Source organism: Saimiri boliviensis, chromosome 6 (genome assembly GCF_048565385.1).
Source record: "Saimiri boliviensis isolate mSaiBol1 chromosome 6, mSaiBol1.pri, whole genome shotgun sequence".
Classification (NCBI taxonomy): Eukaryota; Metazoa; Chordata; class Mammalia; order Primates; family Cebidae; genus Saimiri; species Saimiri boliviensis.
Window position 1 is genome coordinate 70,807,652 of NC_133454.1, and position 26,943 is coordinate 70,834,594.

General features: G+C 37.9%; 1 protein-coding gene across 2 annotated transcripts in view; it reads right to left on the minus strand.

The window, feature by feature from the left end:
* The window catches only part of RNF169 (ring finger protein 169), a 99,214-nt gene that overhangs the window by 21,251 nt on the left and 51,020 nt on the right, over positions 1-26,943 (minus strand). For both annotated transcript variants that reach the window (XM_003923852.4, XM_074400928.1), the window contains exons 3-4: positions 22,937-23,080; positions 16,258-16,376 (exon numbers count right to left, since the gene is read on the minus strand). In XM_003923852.4, the coding sequence (XP_003923901.2) occupies positions 16,258-16,376; positions 22,937-23,080 (263 nt within the window). The remainder of the gene's footprint in view (positions 1-16,257; positions 16,377-22,936; positions 23,081-26,943) is intronic.

Sequence of the window (26,943 nt, forward strand, 5' to 3'; positions counted from 1 at the left end):
CAGGAACTTGCCTTGTCTCAGGTGAGAGTTTGTACTTGGACTTTTGAATTAATGTGTTAAGATTTTGGGGGACTGTTGGAAAGGCTTGATTCTGTTTTGAAATGCGAGGCCATGAGACTTAGGAGGAGCCAATCTCCCAATGATATTGTTGGAACGATATGTGTTCCAACCCAAATCTCATGTTGAATTATAAACCTCAAAATCCCCATGTGTCAAGGGAGAGTCCAGGTGGTGGTAACTGAATCACAGGGATGGTTTTCCCCATGTTGTTCTCATGATAGTGAGTTCTCATGAGATCTGATGGTTTTATTTATTTACTTATGAGGTGGGGTCTTGCTTGTCGCCCAGGCTGGGGTGCAATGGCTCAATCTTGGCTGTGACATCCACCTCCCAGGTTCGATCAATTCTCATGTTTCAGCCTTTGGAGTAGCTGGGATTACAGGCACATGTCATCTGGCTTTTTAATTTTTAGTACAAATTGAGTTTCACTATGCTCAGTTTCACTATGGTGGCCAGGCTGATCTTGAACTGACCTCAAGTGATCTACCCACCTTGGCCTCCCAACGTGCAGGGATTACAGGTGTGAGTCATTGCTCCTGGCTAAAATCTGATGGTTTTATAAGGGCCTCCTCCCCCTTCATTCATTCACTCCCTCCTGCCACCTTGTGAAGAAGGTGCCTGCTTTGCCTTCTGCCATTATTGTAAGTTTTCTGAGGCCTCCCCAGCCACATCAAACTGTGAATCAATTAAACTTCTTTTCTTTATATATTATCCAGTCTTGGGCATTTCTTTACTGCAGTGTGAAAACAGTCTCAAACACAAGGAATGAAGTCTACTTGATAATGACGGATAAGCTTTTTGGTGTGCTGCTGGATTTGGTTTGCCAGTATTTTATTAAGGATTTTTGCATTGGTGTTTATCAAGGATACTGGCATGAAGTTTTCTTTTTTTGCTTTTCTATCTCCGCCAAGTTTTGGAATCAGGATGATGCTGGCCTCAGAATGATTTAGGATGGACTCCCTCCTTTTCAATTTTTTGGGAATAGTTTCTGTAGAAATAGCACCAACTCTTCATCATACCTATGGTAGAATTCAGCTGTGAATATCCTGTCCTGGACTTTTTTTGGTTGGTAGGCTACTCCTTACTGCCTCAATTTCAGAACTCATTATTGGTCTATTCAGGGATTCAATTTCTTACTGGTTCAGTCTTAAGGGTGCATATATCCAGGAAGGTTTTTATTTTCATTCCTCTCAAAGTATTTTCTAATTTCTCTTCTGACTTCTTCTTTGGCCCACTGTTTTTAAAGAATGTGTTGTTTCATTTCCACAAATTTGTTAATTTTCCAGTTTTCTTCCTATTACCAATTTCTAGTTTCATTCTATTGTGGTCAAAAATATAGTTATTATAATAACCTATAGTTATTATTATTCTGACCAACAAGTATACATTGATACTTGTTTTATGGCCTCACATACAGTCTATTTCGGAGAATGTTCCACATGCACTCCAGAAGAATGTGTGATCTGCTGTTGTTGGGTAGAGTGCTCCATGTGTCTACTATGTCTAACTGGTATAGATATACATTATTGTTCAAGTCTTCTATGTCTTTGTTTATCTTTCATCCAAATGTTCTATCCATTATTGAGAGTGGGCATTTAAGTCTCCCAACTTATATTGTTGATATATCTATTACGCCCTTCAATTCTGCCTGGCTTTGCTTCATATGTGTTTATAATTGTTACATCTCCTTTTTGAATTGATTCTTCTGGTTGAGTTGATCCATTTATCATTACATAATGTATTTCTTTGTCTTCTGTAACAATTTTTAACCTAAAGTCTATAATGTTTGATATTAGTACAGCTACACTAGCTCTTTTGTTTACTGTTTGTATGAAGTATCTTTCCAACCTTCCCCCATTAAGCTATTTCTGCCTTTGGATCTAAGATGCATCTCAGCATATATCTGAATTTTATTTTTTTTATTTTTATTTTTTTTTGGAGACGGAGCCTCACTCTGTTGCCTGGCACAGAGTTGCAGTGGTACAATCTCGGCTCGCTGCAACCTCTGACCCCGGGTTCAAGTGATTCTCCTGCCTTAGCCTCTTGAGTAACTGGAATTACAGACACACGCCACCACGCCCCGCTAATTTTTTTTTTATTTTTAGAGAAGGGGCTTCACCACGTTGGTCAGGCTGGTTTCAAACTCCTGATCTTGTGATCCACCCACCTCAGCCTCCCAAAGTGCTGTGATTACAGATATGAGCCACCACTCCCAGCTTATCTGAATCATTTTTTTAAAAATCCATTCTCCCAATCTCTTCCTCTTAATTGCAGCGCTTAATCAATTTACATTTAATGTAATTGCTGATAAAGAAGGACTTCTGCTATTTGTTTTCTAGGTCTTAAACAGGCATCTCTTTCTTTCTTCTCCTTTGCTTTACTGTACATTGCTGATAATGCATTTTTTACAAACTGAAGGTTCATGGCAACTCTGCATCAAGCAAGTCTATTAGCATCATGTTTCCAACAGCATGTCCTCACTTCTTGACTGTGTCACATTTTGGTAATTCTAACAATATTTCAAACTTTTTCATGATTATTATATCTGGTATAGTGATTTGTGATCTTAATATTAGTGACTATTTTAAGTGTTCAGGGACATCCCATATAGGGTCTTTTCAATACAGTGAACTTAATTGATAAATGTTATGTGTGTTCCAAATGCTACACTGAGCAGCTGTTCCCTTGTCTCTCTCCCCTTCCTCAGGCTTCTCTATCCCGAGGCAAAATGATACTAAAATTAGGCCAATTCATAACCTTACAATGGCCTCTAAGTGTTCATGTGAAAGGAAGGTTCCCACTTATCTCATTTTAAATCAAAAGCTAAAAATAATTAGGCTTAGTGAAGAAAGCATCTCAAAAGGCAAGAGAGGCCAAAAGCTAGGCTTCTTGGGCAAAACAGCCAAGTTGTGCATGCAAAGAAAAAATTCTTAAAGGAAATTAGAAGTGCTACTCCCAAGAAGACATGAACAGTAAGAAAGAAAACTGTCTTATTGCTGGTATGAAGAAAGTTTTAGTGGTCTAGACAGAAGATCAAACCAACTGCAACAGCCTCTTCAACCAAAGCCTAGTCCAGAGCAAGGCTCTAACTCTTTTCAATTGTATAAAGGCTGAGAGAATTGAAGAAGCTGCAGCAGAAGAGTCTGAAGCTAGCAAAAGAAGTTGGTTCACAAGGTTTAAGGTTTCCATAACATAAAAGTACAAGATGAAACAGCAAGTGCTGATAGAGAAGATGCAGCAAGTTATCCACAAGATCTAGCTAAGATCATGGATGAACATAGGGCCAGGCATGATGGCTCACACCTGTAATCCCAGCACTTTGGGAGACTAAGGTGGCAGGATCACTTGAGGCCAGGAGTTCAAGACCAGCCTGGGCAACAGAGCAAGACCCCATCTCTATTTAAAAAAACTCTTTTTAATCAGCTGGGTATGATGTCATGTGCCTGTACTCCTACCTACTTGGGAGGCTGAGGCAGGAAGATAGCTTGAGCTCAGGAGTTTGAGAATGCAGTGAGCTGTGACCATGTCACTGTACTCCAGCCTGGGCAAAACAGACCTTCTCTCAAAAAAAAGAGGGGGGGGTGAGGAGGAGGAGGAGGAGGAGGAGGAGGAGAAAGAGAGAAAAGAAAAGCTACATGAAACAACAAATTTTCAATGTAGACAAAACAGCCTACTGGAAGAAGATGCCATCTAGGACTTTCAATAGCTTGAGGGAAGTCAATGCATGGCTTTAAACTTCAAAGGAAAGGCTAACTCTCTTGTTAGGGGATAAGGCTAAGGTGGCTTTAAGATGAAGTCAATGCTCATTAATCATTCTGAAAAACTGTAGGTCCCTTTAAAATTATGCTGAATCTATTCTACCTGTGTTATATAAATAGAACTACAAGGCCTAGATGACACCACATCAGTTTATAGGATGGCTTACTGAATATTTTAAGCCACTGTTAAGACCTACCACTGAGAGAGAAAGATTCCTTTCAAAATATTATTGCTCATTGACAGTGTACCGGGTCCATTTGCACTGCTATGAAGAAGTATCTGAGGTTGGATGTTATAAAGAAAAGAAGCTCATTTGGCTCATAGTTCTGCAGGCTATACATGAAGCACAGTGTTGGCATCTACTTTTGGTGAGGGCCTCAGGGGAGCTTACGATCATGGCGGAAGGTGACGAGAGCAAGTGTGTTACATGGTGAGAGAGGGAGCAAGAGATAGAGGGAGAATGTTCCAGGCTCTTTCAAACAACCAGATCTTGTGTCAACTCATAAAGGGAAAACTCACTTATTAACCCAAGGACAGCAACAAGACATTCATGAGGGATCCACCCCCATGACCCAAACACCTCTCACTAGGCCCACCTCCAACACGGGAGGGTCACATTTCAACATGAGATTTGAAGGGGACAAAACATCCAAACCATATCACCCAAGAAACTCTAATGGAGATGTACAAGGAAATTAATGCTTTCAAGCTTGCTAACGCAATATCCATTCTGTAGTCCATGGATCAAGAAATAATTTCAACTGAGTTTTATTATTTCAGAAGTATATTTCATGAGGCTACTGCTGCCATAGATAGTGATTCCTCTGACAGACCTGGGCAAAGTAAACTGAAAATCTCCTGGGAAAAAAATCACCAGTCTGGACACCTTTAAGAAGATTTCTCATGGGAGAATGTCAAAATATCAACGTTAACAGGAGTTTGGAAGAAGGTGATTGTAACCCTCATGGACAACTTTGAGGGGTTCATGACTTCAGTGGAGGAAGGAACTGCAGATATGACAGACGTATCATGAAAACTAGAATTAGAAGTGGACCCTAAAGATACAACTGGATTGCTATAATCTCATGATCAAATCAGGAACAGATAAGGAGTTGCTTCATACGAGTGAGCAAAGAAAGTGGTTTCTTGATATGGAATCTACTATTGGTAAAGATGCTGTGAGGGAGGACTGTTAAAATGACCACAAAGGATTTAGAATATTAAATCAACTTCACTGATAAAACAACAGCAGAGTTTGAGAGGACTGTCTCTAATTTTTAAAGAAGTTCTACTGTGGGTAAATGCTATCAAATAGTATTACATGCTACTGAGAAATTGTGTAAAAGGAAGAGTCAATTGAAGAAACAAACTTCATTGTCATTTTAAGAAATTGCCACGGTCACCCCAACCTCCAAAAACCACCACCGCGATCAGTCAGCAGCCATTAACATCAATGCAAAATCCACCATTAGCAAAAAGATTATGACCCACTGAAGGCTGAGATGACTGTTAGCATTTTTTAGCAATAAAGTATTTTTAAATTAAGGTATGTATGTTTTCTAAATATAATGCTACTGCCCACTTAATAGGCTACAGTATATTGTAAATGTAACTTTTATGTGCACTGGGAAACCCAAAAATTTGTGTTACTCACTTTACTGTATTTGCTTTATTGCAGTGGTCTGGAACTGAACCTGCAATATCTCTGAGGCATGCCTGGACCTTTTCTGTTCCTCAGTTCCTACATTAGTGCCTTCTTTTATGTTAGATATTTCTCAGTGTACCATTTTGATTCCCTTCTTCTATTTTTTACTATGCATGCTTTTTATTTTCTTGGTGGTTGCCCAATTATAATGAACATCTTAATTTATTAATATAATCTATTTGAAATTAACAGCAGCAACTTAGTTTCAATAGTATACAAAAAAGTTGCTCCTATATAACTTGTCCTCTTTTATGTTGTTACTGTAACACATTGCATATTTATGCATTGTGTGCCTATCAACAGATCTGTAATTGTTATTTTATACAGTTATCTTTTAAATCATTTTTAAAAAGGAGTTACAAACCAAGTATTAACCATGTTAATACTTACTTTTAGATTTACTTATATAGTTACCTTTATTGGTGTTATTTCTTTGTGTATATTTGAAGAAAGCATCCTGTCATTTCAGTGAATTTCCTTAAGCAATTTCTTGCAAGTAGGTCGACTAAAGAGAAACTGTCAGTCTTTCTTTATCTGGGAATCTTTTAATTTCTCCCTCAATTTTGATGGATAGATTTGCTGAATACGGAATTTGTGGTTGACAGTTACAGCTTTGTTTTCTTCTTTCAGCACTTTGAATGTATCACGCAACTTTTTTTTTTTTTTTTGAGACAGAGTGACTCTGTTGCCAAGCTGGGATGCAGTAGGCACCATCTCACCTCACTGCAATCTCCACCTCCTGGGTTCAAACAATTCTTGTGCCTCAGCCTCCTGAGTAGCTGGGACTACAGATGCATGCCACCATGCCCAGCTAATTTTCTCTTTTTAGTAGAGATGATGCTTCCCCATGATGCCCAGGCTAGTCTTGAACTCCTGAGTTCATGCAAGCTGCCCTCCTTGGCCTCCCAAAGTGCTGGGATTATAGGCATGAGCCATGGCGTCCAGTCACCACTGCCTTTTTGCCTCCATAATTTCTGATTAGAAACCAGCTGTTAATTTCATAAACTGCTGATCTAATGCCTGAACCAATGAGCCCTTATGGCTCGTAAGTAGTTAACAGTTTGACTCTATGTTGCTATTTTCAGGATTCTGTTTGGCTTTCAACAGTTTGATTATAATGTGTCTTGGTTTCAATGTCTATGCTACTTTGGAGTCACAATATATTCATACTTAGGCCTTTCACTAAATTTGGTTAGTGTTTGGTCATTATTACTTCAAATATTCTTTCTGCCTCTTTCTCTCTCTCTCATTCTGGGACTCCCATTTTGTGTATATTGGTACACTTAATGGTATCTCACATATTTCTTAGGCTCTGTTCATTTTTCTTTATTCTTTTTCTTTCTCTTTCTCAGACTGGATAATCTCAATTGACCTATCTTCAAATTAGTTGATTATTCTGCCTGTTCAAATCTGTTATTTCTGTCGCTGTACTTTTCAGCTCCAGAATTTCTATTTGATTGCTTTTTCAAAATTTCTATCTCTTTATTGATATTGTCTACTTAGGACATTGTTTTTCATTGTTTCCTTTAGTTCTTTGTACATGGTTTTCTTTAGTTCTTGAGCATATGATTTAAAGTCCACATTAAAAATCTCAATGCCTGGGCTTCCTTTGGGACAGTTTCTATCAGTTTCTTTTCTTCTTGTGTATGGGTCATTGTTTCTTATCATGCCTCAGATTTTTTGCATTTTGAATACTATAAGGTGGCAACTATGAAAATCAGATTCTCTCCCTCTCCTGGGTTTGTTGTTGCTGTCTGTTGTAGCTGTTATTTGTTCAGTGACTATTTAGAACTAATTTTATAAAGTCTATTTTTTTGTCATATGTAGCCAATGAATTTTCTGTTGTTAGCTTAGTGGTCAGTTAGTGATCTGACAGTTTCCTTAGATGCGAAGATTCCAGTGTTTTTTTCTTTTCTTTTGCCTGGGCTGGAGTGCAGTGGGTATAATCATGGCTCACTACAGTCTCTCTCTCCTTGGCTCAAGAGATCCTCCCACTCCAGCCTCCTGAATAGCTGGGACTATAGGCATGTATCACTATGCTTAGCTGATTTTTAAAATTTTTAGTAGAGCCAAGATCTCAGTATGTTGTACACGGTGGTCTCAAACTCCAGAGCTCAAGCAATCCTCCCACCTCAGACTCCCAAAGTGCTAGGATTACAGACATGAGTCACCATGCTCAGCCAGGTGTTTTTTTGCAGATTGAGACACTGTTTATTTGCTGTAAACTTTTGATTAGTTTCCAGAGTTCCAATAAAGGTGATGCTGGCTGTTTTTACCAATTTATTACTGCTTTTATGGAAGGCTTTTGGAGTTTCCTGCTCTGCCAATTTTGCTGTCATCATGCAAAGTATCTTTTAAGAAACAGATGAGATATATTTAAATTATAAAGCAAGAAAGGTGTTTTATTACCATGGCCCTACTCAAGACCAAGCAGTACTTCTAGCAACATGCAGTATAAATCTGGACACTAACAGTCACTAAAATCATGAATGTAAAAATATTATATAAAACACAAACATAATACACAGATAATATTATTGTTGTTATTGTAGCATCTGGTCAGGGGAACAGTCTTCAAAATGCTGGTGCAGAATAGTCAAGAGCAATAAACCTGATAATGTTCTTAGGATTTAAAGTGCCTAAACAATAATTTCACTAAAAAAATAAAGGCAGTAACTACTCCTTCCTCTTTTGTACAGAGACCATTTCTGTATCCTCAAACCCTAACACAGTGCCTGGCATATAGTGAATGTATTCAAGAAATTTCTTATAAATACATAAAAATAACCTCTCTCTATTCCTTAAGGAAAAGAAATAAATTTCTATCCCTTAAGGGAAAGAAAGAAAACATCAACATTTATTAGGAACCCATTATCTGTCAGGCACTGTGCTGTTTTAAATATATTGCATCTCGTTTAATGAACACATAAACTCTATAACATAGGTATCATCATCCCCAATTTATAAACAAAGAAATGAGAGAAGTGATCTTTCCAAGGTCACATGGCTGAAATGAATTATTTAAACCTATAGTATCTCTATAATTTTAAGGCCTGTGCTGTTTGCACCACAGCATACTGATCTAACTTACTCTGCTCTGCCATAGAACAGACTCAAAACATCTAGAGAAGCTCTATCTGAACATATAATGAAGTCATAAACAAGAGAAAGTAGCATTGTCTGAAAAGCAACTTGCTTAAAATTTCCACTGCCAAGAGACCAGATGGTTTCTGGGATGTCTAGTTAGGCTAAAAATACCCTCGCCCACAATGAATTTGATTTACAAACAAAGAAAAGCAGGGGTAGCCAGCATAAACATGCAGCTGGAAAGCTAGAAGATTTAACGCTCACAAAACACTACTTAGAGGGTTTCAAATGGCCATAGAAGACATAAAAGGTTAGATAGTTTATGCTCTCAATTGCTAGCTCATTACTCTCGTTGTCTCTCACAAACCTATGACATACTAGTTTCTTAATTATACCTTTAGGTCTGACAGAGCTGAGTCCCACCAAGAAGCTAAAGGTTGGAGAGGACCCTCTTTTTCCAGTCTCTGACCTGAAAGACCCTTCCCGCCCTCTCCACCCTGTCACACACCTCCATCTCCTTCTTCCTCTCCCTCTCCTCCGTCCCTCCCTCTCCCACTCCCTCTCCCACTCCCTCTCTTTCTCCCCCATTCCTTCCCTCCCTCTGTCCCCTCTCCTCTCTCTCTCTCTCTCTCTCTCTCTCACACACACACACACACACACACACACACACAGACACACACACAGAGACAAACACACACACCCTGGAGTGAAACCCAGAGGCTTCAGAGGCTTCCTTAGACCTTGGAGCAGCTGCTTTGCATCCAGAAATGGGCACGATTTTGTTACAATCTAGGTTATCTGCCTTGCCTATACTAGCATTCTTTTTATTTTTTTAGGTATACAATATAATGTTTTTTAGTATATTCACAGTTATTTAACCATCACCACTATTAATTTTAGAACATTTGTTACCTCAAAAGGAACCCCATACCCTTTAGCTATCACCCTCAAACCCCTCTTTCTCCAGCCCTAAGCAACAACTCATCTATTTTATGTCTCCGTGTATTTTGCCTATTCTGGACATACACTAGTATTCTTTTACTGATGGATAGATAGGAACACTTGTTTCCATAGCTGTATTTGAAAAGGCCTAACATAATGCAAAAGGATCTGAATTCTCTTAAGTAAGAAATAACTGGACAGAGTCTCACTTTCCTCTGTAGCAACTATGTATTTTTTTGAACAATGAAGGGTATAAATTACTTTTTTTTTTTAAACAGAAGGAAAACAGCCTTCTATTGCAAAGGTAGATAATTCAAGACATATTTAAGCGCAGGGCGTTTTGTCACAGAGCTCTGATAATGGTCTCACAGAAAGAATACAGATTTGGAGTAAAAAGAGGGTTCCAACTCCATCTCTGTACTCTACTGAGTTGAAAGGTTCTTGGGTGAGTCACCGAGTCACTTAACCTCTTTGAACTGCAGTTTCCTTCACTGTAAAATAGTAATTATACATTTTGCAAAATGAATGTGAGAATTAAATGACATAAGGTATGCTGAGAACTCAACATGGCAGAGAGTCCAAGGAAGCACTGGGGAAAGGCTAGCTCCTGACACTACCCCTCACGAAAATTCCAGGCTTTTCTGAAGACTATGAGAATATTTTTGTTCTTAAAATGGCAGAGATATTACTGACACCTCTAAAATTTGCCATTCTCTTTAAGCTCCATATTGCTCCTCTTTAAGCTATCTTTCTTTTCCAGTCATTTTCTATTTAAGTAAGATTTGTCCTCTTAATAAGCAGGCTGGTAACCACTTGACTTGTTCCAATTCCTTTATCTCTCCCTTAACACACACACACACACACACACACACACACACACACACACTCACACTCACTCTCTCGACTTGTTCCAATTCCTCTCTCCAACACACACACACACACACACACACACACACACACAGCCATCATCAAGCTTCATTATTTCAATTCACTGCTTCATTTTCTTCTCATATCTCCTCTTCCTCAAGCCACTGTTTGACTATTCCCAACACACAATTTGTTAAGTCTGATCTTTACTGTTAAAACTTCCTAACTGCCCCCACCGCCTTTCTTTTCATGCCCTGACCTCATTTCCTCCGTCCTTCAAAACTCTGGTTGAAGCCACCTCTAGACATTGCCATTTTAAAGGATGAATCTTAAGAAACCGTAGAGCAGGCCGGGCGCGGTGGCTCAAGCCTGTAATCCCAGCACTTTGGGAGGCCGAGGCGGGTGGATCACAAGGTCGAGAGATCGAGACCATCCTGGTCAACATGGTGAAACCCCGTCTCTACTAAAAATACAAAAAATTAGCTGGGCATGGTGGCGCGTACCTGTAATCCCAGCTACTCAGGAGGCTGAGGCAGGAGAATTGCCTGAACCCAGGAGGCGGAGGTTGCGGTGAGCCGAGATCGCGCCATTGCACTCCAGCCTGGGTAACAGGAGTGAAACTCCGTCTCAAAAAAAAAAAAAAAAAAAAAAAAAAAAAAAAAACAAGAAACCGTAGAGCAACCTTCCTGCCCTAGCTTGTAGGTAAGGCATAACTCTCTGCATTTTTAGACTGAAAGAGAGCCAACTGATTTTACCCAAGGTCACACTGCTACTTCTTCCCTAGAACTCTGCCCCTTAGTTCTCTGAATCTGTTTCTTTTCCTCAATCCGGAAACTAGTTTTCCAATATCATATCACTTACGTGTCTGCTTGGTTTCTGTAACCTGAATGCTTCTGTAGTTCATTTGCAAATTTTAAGGAAAAGGGAACTATTTCCCAGAGGGTCTTCATATTTCAATTCACTCTACAACTGACTAGACCTGTGTTTATATCTCTGAGTCTGCCAGTAAGTCTCTGTCTTTATCTCTCCTTATACATACCCCTTATAGAAAGCACAGCCACTTCAAGTCCTTTGAATCGCCACACTCTGAGCCACCAGAGACTCAGGTTTAAAAATATTTGGACATTAGAAAACAAAATGATGTAGCTGTGGTTAATTTTACTAAGTAGAACACAGATCTTTCTTTTATAGCATCTATAAAAAGTATCAACATAAGCTACTGCTAAAGCATTCAGAGGCTAAAAAGCAACTTCAGAGTATAAAAATTTTATCAATGTGGTCACCAGACTTCCCCCTAAATCCCATAATAATCCTATGGAATCTAATCTAAAAAACAGCCATCAGCCAATCTGTCCCTTCAATGCTCCTAGAGACCTCACTCCCAGAGGCACTCTGGACAATCAGTTCTGACAAAGACCCAGTTTAACCTACCAACAGGCACAAGGCCTATCTTATTCAAACATCCCACAAATACGTACTGAGCTCTTACTATGGGCCAGGCACTGTACTAAGTACTATAATGATGAACGAGATGCTATCCCTGACTTCAACGAGTTTAAAGTCTAGAGAAGAAGATGAACAGAGGCAGCATGAGAATCTATAAGAAGGTATGGAGTGTGGTAGAAAGAGCAGTAAACTCAGAGCCAAGAAGCCTCAGCTCTAACTCAGTTTCCTCCTGTTTTAGCAGCAGTCTAAGATTTGGCAAGCCATGTTCTCTCTGGGCTTTAGTCTTCCATTTATAAAACAAATGGACTAAAAAGATGCTATTTAAGGTCCTTTTCAGCTATGAGTCCATGTTCCAAAAGAAGATAAAATTGCGGAAGCAGCAGCAGCAATATTCACTGAAGACTTAGCATATGCCAGAAATCTTGCTAAGAAACCATTTACTTAAGATTCAATTTTTGTATGAAGTGGTATTACCGGCATTACTACATCACTTTAAAAAGAAAAAAACTGGAAGACTGGTTTGATTATGTTTCTTTGTACAATTATACTATATTTACAAGAAGAATCTAAAGTGATTTATGGTAAAAATACATAGACTAAGCCTTAATGAGAAATAAAGACCACATTAAGTAATAAATGTAAGAAGGGTACAACAAAAATTACTTTTTAAAAATTAACAGGCCATGTCAGAAAGCCATGGTGACTGAATTGAATCCTATCCTAAACCTAACTTGCCTGACAGCCAAAGCAAAGAGGGAAATGCAACTACACATGGAGCTCTTAAGAAAAAAGAACACACTAGCCCAAACAAATCTTTTTCACGTTGAGACGTAAGATGAACTGCAACCATGTGTTTAGTTTATTTCTCATGGGGAAGCAGGAAGTGAGAAATGAAGGGAAAAAAGTCTTCAAAAGTAATGAATTAAACTAGTTTTCAGATACTTAAACATTGAATTTTACAATTATATATCCTACTTACGATTCACATTCATTTTTTTCAATTAACACATATTTTGTGATTAACCTAGCAATAATCTTGGGTAAACTATTATTCTGTCTGCCTATTTGGGAAAAAAATTCATTTTCAAAGGGATGTAGAACTTCAATAATATGGCTGCAAAGCACTCTTTACTTCGATTTTTTTTTTCAAATGGAAACAGATTGACCCACTGGCAAGACTTACAGAAGCTACTGAGGCATTCCTTCCAAAACAATCACCTTATCAGTCATGCCAATTCACCCTTACCTCCAGTCTTTTGTGCTTAAGAAAGAAAAGTTTATAAAGTAAACAGGAAAAACAATGGCAGACTCATTTGATTCAAATACAGGTATAAAACCTTTAGGTTTTTACACATTCTTTAGGAGAAGAATTTGCAGGGGAAAAACCCTATGTTGATGCTTTAACAGACAGAAAAAAATACATTTGAAATATCCAAAAACTATAAACAATGTTAAATTTTTAACTGTGATAAGAGATAAATTTATAATTTTAACCATTTTTAAGTATACAGTTACATTGTTGTACAACTATCACTATGCTAATTCTTTTTGAATATGTCCCTCTGCTACATCTCATTGTCAGTATTAGTAATTCTGTATTGTTTTCCTAAATATAATTTGGAACTGAAACTTAATGTTTTCTTATTTAAGGAAAGGGCATATTCTAAGTAAGAGATGAAATTTACAGTATTACTATAATTGATTTTGCAAACTAAGGTTTCCATGACATCAGCAAACTATTTCCTAAAAAGAAACCCTTATTACTAAACCCAACTGTCTTGATAACTATACTAACAATTAAACCTCGGGTGTTTGGAAGAAAGTGAGCTCTGAAACCCAAAAATGTGTAATACTGATTATAAGCATTTCTGAACAGCAAAATCTTAAGTGAATATTTTCCTATTAGTTCCTTTGTGGCTCAATGATATAGGAAAAGGACAAGGATGGGCTAGAAGAGGAAAAGAAGATATTTAAGAGATATTCCAGAACCACTTATAATCAAAAGCACACTCCTCCTCCACATATGCTTTGAAATTTTGTTCATTAGAAAATAATTTTTCATGGTATGAATTTCTAAGTAATGAAATATTAACCTGCTACCACTCTTTTAAGAGAATGAATTACAGGGTATAAGAGACTGGAATTAGTGATAAGCAATTTGCCCATCAGTATCTACTACAACTAACTGGGGCAACTGTCCCTTGGTATCGTATTTGGATTTTAATATAAATTTTTTTCTAAATTATTTTAAATTAAGAGATATTAATTAATCACAGATTTCATAAAACAATATTTATTGGCTTTAGGGAGTATTTATTGTCACTTGATAGGAAAGAAAAATTTGATCTTTTTCTCTTTTCAGTAGATCCCTCTTAGAATCACCAAAATATGTCTCCTATGAATTGGGGGGAAATCCATACATACAACCAGGAGCTGACAATTCTTAGTCAAGCAATTTTGATTTTTTTTAACTGTAGAAGGCATCTATAGTTCAAGTTCATACAATGCAAGAGTCCCATCTTCATCATGAATAGAAGAAAGGACATTGGCTTACTTACTGGGCCCTGTTTACATCAAACAAGCCTAAGTGGCTATGCTACAGTGGCCACTTAACAAATGTCAAATGAGTGAATAAACATTCTGGGAGGTACTTTCTTGGGAAAAGAGCAGCCATTACCTAGAGAAGGGGAAGCATTTAAGGGAAAGGGAGATTCAGTGAGTTTTACTCTCAGAAATAACAGGAAAATCAGACTACTCTCAAAGAACATACACAAAAAAGAGATTCTGAAATTAAAACCACATAAAGGATCGTAATAGTAAGCATTTTATAATATTTTTAAACTTTGGTAGCTTCTTTTTGTCATACTTATGAGTAACTAGCAGTAAAAGCCTTATGATAGAAAGGGTCTATCTAGGTGTGGACAGACACAGTGGCTCACGCCTATAATCCCAGCACTTCGGGAAGCTGAGGCAGGTGGATCTCTTGAGCCCAGGAGTTCCACACCAGCTGGGGAACATGGCAACATCCCATCTCTATACAAAACACAGAAAACAAAATTAGCTGGGCATGGTAGCACACACCTGCAGTCCCAGCTACTCAGGAGGCTCAGATAGAAGATTGCCTGAACCCAGGATGGCGATGCTGCAGTGAGCTATGATCACACCACTACACCCCAGTTTAGGCAACAGAGACAGAGATTCTGTCTAAAAAAAAAAAAGAAAAGATCTGGTTGTGTATTCACAGGAGCAGCCAGAAAGAGATCTACTAAATACTACTGGTGGGAAGGAAGAGCTGAACCCTAGAGGTAAGGGTGAGGAATACCAGCTTTAAGCAAAAAAGAAAATGAATCGGGGTAAAGATTGTGTCTTTTGCCAGACACAGTGGCTCACACCTATAATCCCAGCAAGCACTTTGGGAGGCTTAAGCATGAGGGCTGCTTGAGTCCAGGAGTTCAAGACCAGCCTGGGCAACATAGGCAATCATTTGTCTCTACAAAAAAAATTCTCAAAAATTAGCCAGGCATGGTGGCATACACCTATGGTCTCAGCTATTCAGGAGGCTGAAATGGGAGGACTGCTTGAGCCCAGAAGATTGAGGCTACAGTGAACCATGACTGCCCAACTATACTCCAGCCTGGGTAACAGAGTGAGATACTCTCTCAGAAAAAACAACAACAACAAAACCAGATTGTATCTTTACATGTGTATATTAAAACAGAGCATTGCATGTAGCAGTGGTTCACAAGATGTCTGCTGAATGAATGTATGCATGACTCCTTCCTTCCTTCCTCCATTTCTTCTTCCCTTCCCTTCCTTCCTCCCTTTTATCTATTCATCTTTCCTTTCTTCCTCCTAGTCCTTCATTATCCTTCTAGCAACCATCATCTCTCCAATTTCTTCTTCCTTTCCTTCCAGGGCCTACAAAGTCTAAAGGATCAAGACATTCCCTGACAAGTGTCTTGAAAACTTCAGTTTCCCCTCTTGAAACCTATAAAGATGTATTTTAGGTCTAGGCATTGAAAAGAAAATCAGTTCTGGCCTCACTTCCTCCTAAGAACTTTAAAGTCCAGAAGGAGAGTCAGTCCATGGATATTGTCAGACTGAAGACGACTTTGTGGTTTCCTCCCAAAATAAAAGGGTCACACTTGGCGGTACAGCAATTAGCACAATCCTACCCTGAGAATGTCAGAAATGTTAAACATTACTTTTTTTGAAAATTTCAGGTCAGCCCTGTCTCCCTAGTCCATATTCGAAAACCAATTCCCACCTCTTTTCTCCCCTTCCACCTCCCCACCAAAGTAGCTACAATGAATACCTTTGCTCCCCCAGTCCCTTTTACCTCATACCCCAAAACCAAAGAACCCTGACTGAATTCATTATCAGTCTCTTACCCTGCCAGGAAAGCTAGGGAGTAGGAGTTGTTCTTGGAAACAAATGCCGAGCGATGCGTCTGTGCCATCTGGCCTCGAGAAGGTTCTTCATTTTCTGAATCTGAGAGACGTGCAGGACACTGGCAGGGAGACAAGAGAGAAAATACTGTCCATTTGGAGTCCCAAGGAAGATCTACTCTAGCTATAGGTTCAAATCTCGCTTCTCTGTGAGCTCCAGCCTATGTTTCCAGCTGCCTCCTGGAGATACCAATCTCAAATGTAGTTCAAATTAAATATACCCAAAATCAAACTCACTATATTTCTGTAAGCCCCATCATCGACCAATCTAGAAAACTAAATGCTATCGATTTCTGTCCCTTACTTCTAATTCATGGTAACATTTGGATAGCAGCTTTAGGTACTCCAACACTTTCAAATATTTTATTTCATTTATTGTTTACATCACTCCCATTAAAAACAGGGATGATTATCTGTCTTTTACAGATAGGAAACTGAGGCTCAGAGTAGTTAATTTGCCTGGAATTACAAGGTTAATAAATGGATAAAACTGGTTCTTAAATTAAGAGCATTAGTCTCCAAATTGTCTCCATGCTATTTCCACTCTATTCTATTCTACTTCTAAAATGTCTCTCAGATCTAACTCTTCCCATTTATATTCATTGTAATTGCCTTACCTTAGATTCTCATCATCTTTTGCCTGGACTACTGCAATAATTTTCTTACTGGTCTCATTTTCTTTAGATTTTCTTCTCTCTAATACCCTCCATACCACCAAGAATTACCTTTCCAGCACACAGAACCCTATCACTCCCCTGCTTAACTGCTGGTAACTTCGGGGTAAAGTCTAAATGCCTCAGCCTGATACTATAACCTTCACAAGCTAGACCTAACCTTTCATGGCTTTTCCCCCCGACCAGTTCCCACACATGGAACTCTCTGAGCTCTAGTACAACCAAACTGCTTTTTACTCTCCACGTGTACCACAGCCTTTCAAGACCTCTATCTACTCTTTTGGATATGCTACACCCTTTGCCTAAAATTCCGTCTGCACTCTCTGCCTACAAAATACTCATTGGCTTTTCAGAGTCATGTAAAATGTCACTTTTTCTGCAAAGGCTTCCAAATTATCCTAGAGTTAGTTTTTCCATCTTGTTTATATCCATTCATTTATCTTTGTTTTACTTTGGAGTTCCTTTTTAGAGTCTTTCCAATTACATTAGAAATGTTTTAGAGGTATGTCTTTTACATATACTATAATGAAGTTTTGCCTCATTATTCAACATGAGAGTCTTTTTCTTTTAATGGATAGCAACTAATCACAATGAAATGTAGCTTCCTGTTTAGGGGTCTGTTCTGCTTTATGCTATGAGCCCTGTGAGAGCAAGTGACCCTCTTTTTTAAAAATTTCCAATCCATTATATAGTAGGTAAATAAAAACTGTCTAATCAACTGATTAGATCAACTAATGATCTAATCAACTAATTAGATCATTAGTTATCTAATGATCAAATGATTATCAAAGTGAGAGTTGTAGATGTAAGCACACAAGGCATCATATGGATCTGAGTACCCTGCATTCCTGAATTGCTTTGTTATTCTCTAGGCTGATAGGCACAGCAACACAATAGACTATATTTCCTAACAGTTAGCCTTTGAGAGAGATTTGAAGAATTGCAATTTACAGAGAGGCCTTTCAATTTTGTAGAGTATTGTGCCTCAGAGAACCCTGTTATACAAAATATGCAATGAAGAAACTTTAATAGTACTAACCCATTATCAAATTTTATAATATTCTCTTCTCAACTCTAGAAAAAAGAAAAGCTTTGATACCAATAGACTCAACAGGGAATAAATAATGGCAATTTCTGTCTATATAAGCCTCTCTTCATAATTAATTCAGTACCAAGTAAAAAGTATGCAAATCCCAGCTCGGTTAGCTATCCCTGTCACTGTGGGTTAGTTGCTTTATCTTTCTGAGCCTCAGTTTCCTTATCTGTAAATAAAGATTGCTCTGTCTACTACACAGATTGTGAGAAGCCATTAAAAACCCCTAGAGAATATTAGCTAATAAATACATGCTCAAAAAGATAGATTTTATTCGTATTAACTTCAAAATCATTAATCTTTTAAGAACAATTCAGTTTTACAATAGATATATGCCAAGTTCCTTTCAATTATTGCAAAATAAATTACATTACGAATAAATAACTAACTGTTTAGACAAAAGCTATCCTACCCATCTACATTTCTATTCCCGATATTTACCCCTCATCTTTCATCTTTGATAAAAATAAGCCCCAAAGCACTATGGATTCCTAAAATTGTACAAAGCATGCATAAATTAAATCCTTGCAGTGGCATCTAAAACAATGTTATGCCAAAAAAAAAGTAAAAGAATGATAATATTCAAAGTTGGCAACGTGTGGGGAAATTAGTTTAGTACTCCTCATATACTACTGGTGGGAGCATAATAAATCTCTAAGAAATACAAACCTTCTGGAGGGCAACTGTGTAATAAACACCAAAAATGTTAAAAAGAACACTCCTTTTGACTGATCATTCTACTTCTAGTAATTTATTCTAAGGAACTAATTAAAAGACAGAGAGAGAGAGAGAGAGAGAGAGAGAGAGAGAGAGAGAGGCAGGCAAGTAGATTCCATCACAATGGTGTTTAAGATAGCAAAATATAAAAAAAAAATTACTTAAATTCTACAGTCCAGAATATCAGGAGACCACTGGATAATGATCACCAGATTCTTTATTTACACAAAAAAACAGGCCAGGTATGGTGGCTCACACCTATAATCCCAGCACTTTGGGAGGCTGAGATGGGCGGATCATGAAGTCAAGAGATCAAGACCATCCTGGCCAACATGGTGAAACCCGGTCTCTACCAAAAATACAAAAATTAACTGGGTGTGGTGGCACACGCCAGTAGTCCCAGCTACTCAAGAGGCTGAGGCAGGAGACTAGCTTGAACCCGGGAGGCAGAGGTTAGTGAGCCGAGATAGCACCACTGCACTCCAGCCTGGGAGATAGAGCAAGATTCCATCTCAAAAACAACAACAACAAAACAGTATGTAGGCCAGGCGCGGTGACTCACGCCTGTAATCCCAGCACTTTGGGAGGCTGAGGCGGGTGGATCATGAGGTCAAGAGATCGAGACTATCCTGGTCAACATGGTGAAACCTCGTCTCTACTAAAAATACAAAAAATTAGCTAGGCATGGTGGTGCATGCCTGTAATCTCAGCTACTCAGGAGGCTAAGGCAGGAGAATTGCCTGAGCCCGGGAGGTGGAGGTTGCCGTGAGCCGAGATCGCGCCATTGCACTCCAGCCTGGGTAACAAAAGTGAAACTCCATCTCAAAAAAAAAAAAACAGTATGTATACTAGGTTACATTTTCTGAAAAGAAAAACAATATATGGTATGTATTCACATGTTCTTACAAAAGAAATCTATAAGGATATGTACCAAAACGTTTATAGGGATCATTTCTGGGTTGTGGAATGACAAATAATTTCTCACTTTTTGCTTTATAATCTTTAGTATAACTGCTGTATCAAATTGTTTTCTAATAATCTGCATTACTATTGGATTAAATGTACCATAACAAATTATAATAAATTAAACATTGTGCCCATTTTATTCCCATTCTTAAAAAAATAACAGATGATAATCTGTTCCTAGAATAAGCTCCTTCCTCCTTCCATTCAAATTTAATTTCATAAACATGTATCAAATGCTTCCAATGTGGAAGGTACTACAGGAGATTTTTTAAATGGGTAAGACATTTCCTATACTCAACAAACTTACAATCTAGTAGAGAAACAGAAACACACAAAAAACCATGATGGAAAGGAAAATGAGAGAACTCTTGTAAAAGTTACAAAGTGAGGGTTTGGGAGAGTGGCTGATGGGAGTGGAGAAACAGAGGAGGAATCCCTATAGGTTTCATGAATGTGACAGCTTTTGAACTGGACATGGAGAGATAAATAGCCTTCTCACAGTTCAGCTGGATGGCATTTCAATGAGATGTAAATGCAAGAGCAAAGACTTTGAAAAGGGAAAGCAGAGTGTGTGCATTTAGGGGAAAGCAAATATATACTCCTTAGAGTTCTGGGGTATAAGCAAGGATAAAAAGACAAGCTAGAATAACACTGAGGACCTAAATGTTGGGGTCAAGAGTCCTCATTTAATTTCACAGGACAAGGAGTCATTAAAGCTTTAAGGACAGGAAAGTGAAAAGATTAGTCTCGCTCTAACCACAATAGTTTCTATATTAAAAAAAAAAAAGTCCTTTAGTCAGCTTTCTTAAGATTCTTTTGGGTCTCAATTTGAATGTAGTCTTGGCCAAACTAAATGGAATTATTTGCTCAACACCAAAAACTCTTAAATTAGAGCCACTTAAACATCCTCAAAAATATAAAAGCAGCCCAGGCACATTGGCTCATGCCTGCAATCCCAGACTTTGGAAAGCCAAGGTGGGAGGATCCATTGAGACCAGGAGTTTGAGACAAGCCTGGCAACACAGGGACACCCTCTTCTCTACAAAATAATAAAAATAAAATAAAAGCTGCCCAGCCATGGTGGTCCCACCTACTTGGGAGGCTGAGGCGAGAGGATTGTTTGAGCCTGGGACGTCAAAACTGTGGTGAGCCATGACTGTGCAACTGCACTCTAGCTTCAGCAACAGAGCAAGAACCTGTCTCCAAATAAGTAAACAAAAATTATAAAAGCAAACAGAAAACAAGGCAAAAACCACAAAAATCTAAAACTTGACACGTTCATAGGTCAGATGTTACTCAATTTGTTTCTAAAACTGGCTGTTGCCAAGAAACAAATCAGAATTTGTACCTTCTGATTCCTTTTAAGATTAAAATTAGGTGGATGCACTTGATTTCTATTTCAAAAATGGTAGTCGCAAATGAAAAAATAATTAGAGAAATTTCCCAGTCTTGGCATGACTTAGGAACAGCAGGTTATTTCTATCAAAGGACGATAGCTAAGGGTAAGCACTCTCTAGTTAAGACTAGTTTATCCTTCTGGGTTGTTCTGCCTGAGGACCCTAATGGGCAGCAGAACTGTCAGTGTGAAGAGGTAGAGCTGCGGTCTTCAGAAACTACAGACCACAGCTTGGGCTTCTAGTCATACAACATACTACATGCACGAGACCATCACAGAGCTTATTCTTGCTTTCCTAGCTAAATTGCAGCCTTTTTAGTAGCAGTCTTTGTTGCCTTCTGTGGTTCCCAATGTTCAAAGCATTAAGAGTACACAAGCACTTCATGCCTGTAAAGTGAACCTTTTGGAAGGTTGAAACCCAGTGGTTGTTTTAAATAATAATTAAATAGCAATAATTACAACTAGAATCAGAAGCTCCACATGCATGTGGCACTCAGCAAACACTACTGTCCAAGAAAGCTTAAAGAATTTCCCTTTTAAGTTTCAGGAAAAACTTATTTTTTGCAAAAATAAAACCAAGGCTAGGTAGTGGCTCACGCCTGTAATCCCAGGACTTTGGGGGGGCCAGTGCAAGCAGATCACTTGAACCCAGGAGTTCAAAACCAGTGTGGGCAAAATGGTGAAACCCTATCTCTATAAAAAATACAAAAATGAGCTGGGTGTGGTGGCATAAGCCTGTAGTCCCAGCTACTTGGGAGGCTGAGGTAGGAGGATTGCTTGAGCCTGGGAAGTCGAGGCTGCAGTGAACTGTGATTACACCACTGCACTCCAGCCTGGGCAACAGAGCAAGAACCTGCCTCAGAAAAATAAAAATAAATAAACCCAGAAGCATAAAGAAATTAAGTAACTTGGTCAAAATTGTACAACAGTTACAATGCTGGGACCTGTGTAAGGGGTAGACTTCTGATCCAGAGATTTCCCCCCCACCCACTCTATGTTTCCTGTAGTTATTATGGTAAAGTTTTATCAATTCCAGTTGACTAGAAAGATAACCTGAAATATTAACAAGCCTGAATCACAAAGTATTCTGAAAGAAAGGAGTCTAAAAATATGCTAAGAACATACATACAGCAAACAATGTATGTCCAATCCAATATGACTTACTGAAGAAATAAAACTCGATTGTGATTTGGGTATTACTAGTGGATCCTCCAAAAGTGCTTTCTTATGTAAGTTAAATACACAACTTGCAACCTTTTCTAGTAATTTACTTGGTAAATAAGTAATGAAAGAAACTCAGGCAAGATTTGGCTCAATTAGAAGTCTAATTAAATTTAGATTAAGTATCTAAACCTACCTTATAGCCACATTGTGCTGCTTAGGGTATTACAATGAATAAACGTAAGTAAAATACACACTTTAAGAAAATCTAGTTGAGGACAGAAGACAATGTACAAACTTAAATGTAAAATAACACATAAGTCAAAATAACAACATATATATAAATCTTATCACAAGTAAACTATACTAGGTTTTTCCTCTTACTTACCTGCTTTTTCCACTGTTCCTTAATCTTCCCACAAGTCTCAATATCCCATTCAAAAATTATTTTCTCAATCTCCGGACTGGACATAAGTTCTTCACTACTCTTAAGCTGCACAGTCAATGACTGTTACTGGTCTCACAGTTTACCAACACAGGTCTTTCAGGTCCAGCTCACCTGGGCTAACCACTGATTTTTGAGACAGATGTCCATTAAAAAGGTGATTTACTTACATGTTCCAGATTCGTTTTCAGTAATGGCTCATCTCTTTTTTTCTGTTCATCCATTTTCCTTTTCCCTGTTTCTGTATCCTCTGGTAACAGCTTGTGGATTTGATCTTCAGAGGGTTTTTCCTCTTGTAACTTTTCTTCTCTCAGCTAAAAATATAAATTATGCAGACAGAGTAGAGTTTTAGGCAACTATAAACTTTAAAACATCTTTCACTCTGTAGTTTATTACAACAAACAGACTACACGGCAGTTTTGAGACTCATTTTTCTTATCAGATATAGAGCCCTCTTGATTGCTAAGTAAATCTGCTTTTACTTCGCTCTTGCCAAACATACTCTTCAGAGCTTAAGGTTTAACTGCTCTGCATTCTTAAGCAATATGAAATCATAAAAGCTAAGATAATACACATTGTCAAAAAATAAGGTATAGTCACATAGCCAAAAAAAGGCTAAGCCTGAAAACCTTCCTTATTCCCATAAGCCAGATTAACTGCACTGGACTAGGAGAAGAGCAGAGATGGCGACAGAAAGCCAGAGAAGCTGGACTAGGCCTCCTTAGCAACAGAAAGAATGACAATGCAGTTCTAATGTCCTACATGTTTATGCTCTTATCCTGTTATCACAGGATAAGTCAAGATACATGGTTTACAAAGAAATTTTGTTTTAATTTTATAATAGTAGAGATGGGGTCTCACTATGTTGCCTAGGCTGGTCTTGAACTCCAGGGCTCAAGCAATCCATCTGCCTCGGTCTCCCTAACTGCTGGGATTACAGGCATGAGCCAATGCACCTGGCTGTACAAAGAAATTTATGGCAGAGGATATGTTCTTTATTTTGGGGAGGTGGCACAGCATTATCAAGCATGGGCTTTGGAATAAACACCTTGGTGACCTTGAGCAAATGAAGCATCATTTGCTTGTTTCCAAAAGAAGAATAATGCTACTTACCTTGTAGGAGTAAATGAGATAGCAATACAACAGTATTTATTAATAGAGTCTTGCTGTGTACCTACAGTATGTCAATACTCCATTTCTACTTTTATTCCTTTTTCAATGTCTAGAGTTTTAATAACATTTAAATAAGATGTATCGCAAGGCAATTATAGGATACTAATATTTTTAATCATTCTTATGGAAAGAAATTAAGCTAAAAACAAATATTTTTGATAGGTTATTTCCTCAGGGTTAAAAAAAAAAACAACATTAATAAACAACAACAAAGTCTTACCTTTCCAATTTCTACAGGTCTGATTTTTGTAAGCCTGAACAAATCTTTAAGATGTTAGTCTAATTCATGAGGTTATGAATATGCAAAGAATACCAAACACAGTGCTGTGCCAGAAGGAAATTAAAATAAAATAAAGTACTACCAACTCTGCCCAATCCAAACAGGAACAGAGGGAAGGAATCCATAGCTGGGGAGAAAACAAAACTATAGTCTACACTAACTGCCCACATAAAAGATTAAAGGTCTTTTAAAGATCTTAGATGAGAAGACCTTATTCAATAACTTGACTATAAGCTATATAAAGGGGTGGTTTACTTTCAGAGGATAGAGAAGCATAATGGTTCAAAAGAGGACAGGTTTTAGCATCATGGGAATGATCATCTACTGAACTCTGGATGTAGCAGAAAAAAAAGGACGTATCTATTGGCTCCCACATCCCACTGACCAAAGTGTGCCCCATGGAGTGTTAAATACTCCACATTGATTGGCTTGTACAACCTGAGTACATTCCCAGGGTAGGTACTGCAACAGAGACAACAGAGATGCCATAGAGCTAAAAAGCAGCAGGACCCTAAACAAGGAGATAGAATGAAGACTTCCACTACCGTAAATGAGGTCATTTTTACTGCTTCCATTTTCAGATGCTAATTACTAGAGAAAAGTTATTGTCATCTGTACATTAATTTCATACTCAGCCACACTACCAGGAATACTATACAATTTTTTCCTGAAAATACTTTTCCCTCAATTTCTAAAACTAAAAATTTAAAAATCAAAGTATAATATACACACAGAAAAATATACAAATAATTAGTGTAAAACATGATAAATTATCCATTCACCACCACCAAGATCAAGAAACAGTTTATTATTACCAGTACCCCTTCTGCTTACCCCTCACCCAAAGTGAGTGAACTATGATAGAAACCATGATCCTGCCTGGCTTCTAACACCAAAAAAATCATTTTACCTATTTCTCAAGTTTATGTAAGTGAAGTCTTACATGGTTACTGAATCTTTCTGCCTTCATAAAACAATCTACTTGTGATATGCATCCATGTAAGTACAATTTATTGTTTCTTGTTTTGCTTTATAGTATTCTGTTGTTTGACAACAAAATAATTTAACCATCCTATTGTTGGTGGATATTTAAGTAATTTTTATTTTTGGCTATTTATAAATAGGGTGCTAAAAATATTATTGAATATGTGTGCAGGTATACACACTGTTCTCTGGAGTATATCTTAGCACAGAAACTGCTGAGTCATAAGGATGGGCATGCAGCCACAGTTTTCCAAATTGGTTGTACAAATTACACTCCTGCCTCCCCAGTGTAGAATGACAGCTGCTCCCAGCCTTGCTGACAATCAGTACTATTTGTCTACTTTAGCCATTCCAATGTGTATATACAGGCATTGCATTATTATTTTAATTGCATTTCCTTAATGACTAAAGATGTACAACAGCTTTATGTGTTTATTACGTGGAAATCCTTTTATCAAGTGCCTATTGATATCTTTGCCCTTTTTTCTTTTAGATTATTTTACCTCTAGTAATTTGCAAGAGTTCTTCATATTTTTTGGATATGAAGCAGCTGTCAGGAAAAAATATGTAAATACTTATATATGCATGTATGTATGTACGTGTGTGTTTGTGTTTGTATATATACATGTATCCTTTTTTTCCCTCTCACACAGAAGCTTGCCTTTTTCACTGTCTTAGTACAGCTGTCACTCGGAACATGGGGGGGATTGGTTCCAGGATTCTGCATATACCAAAATCCATGCATACTCAAGTCTCAAAGTAGGCCCTGCAAAACCCGCCTAAATAAAAAGTTGGCCCTCTGTATCTGCGGGTTTTGCATCCCATGAATATTGTATTTTCAATCTGTAGGGTTGAAAAAAAAAATGTGCGTGTTAGTGAACTCACACAGCTCAAATCTCTATTATTCAAAGGTCAACTGTACTCTTTCGAAGACAAGATGTACCAGGTTCTAATGCAATTTAATTTATCAATCTTTTACTTTACAGGTAGTCCTTTTTCTATCACATTTGTAAATGTTGCTTACCCCAAGGTCATGAGAATATTCTCCCATGTTATCTTTAACGAGCTTATTATTTGACCTTTTGGTCTACTTAGAATTGATTTTTTACGTTAAGACATAACCTACATATTACATGACACATATAATATGACACATATGGAATGTATAGCTCAATGAGTTTTGTCAAACATACATATCCATGTAATCATTTCGCTAATCAAGATACAGAACATTTCTACCATCCCCAGAAAATCCTTTTGAACCTATTAGCAATCAATCTCTCAAACCACTTAGCAACAGGCTACCACTGATCTGATTACTGTATGTTATTAGTTTTGCCTATTATAAAAAAATGCAGCATGTATTTCTTTATGTCAAGTTTCATTGTCAGCATGATATTTTTGAGACTGATTCATCCATGTTATTGAGTTTACTATGAATACACTCCTTTCTATGGATAAGATATAACCCATTGTATGAATAAATCACAATTTGGGTTGTTACTTAGTTCTGGGCTATTATGAATAAATCTATGGACATTTATGTCATTTTTTGGACAGATGTTTTTGTTTTGGTTGGCTAAATAGCTACAAGTGGGCTGGGCGCGGTGGCTCAAGCCTGTAATCCCAGCACTTTGGGAGGCCGAGGCAGGTGGATCACAAGGTCAAGAGATCGAGACCATCCTGGTCAACATGGTGAAACCCCGTCTCTACTAAAAATACAAAACATTAGCTGGGCAT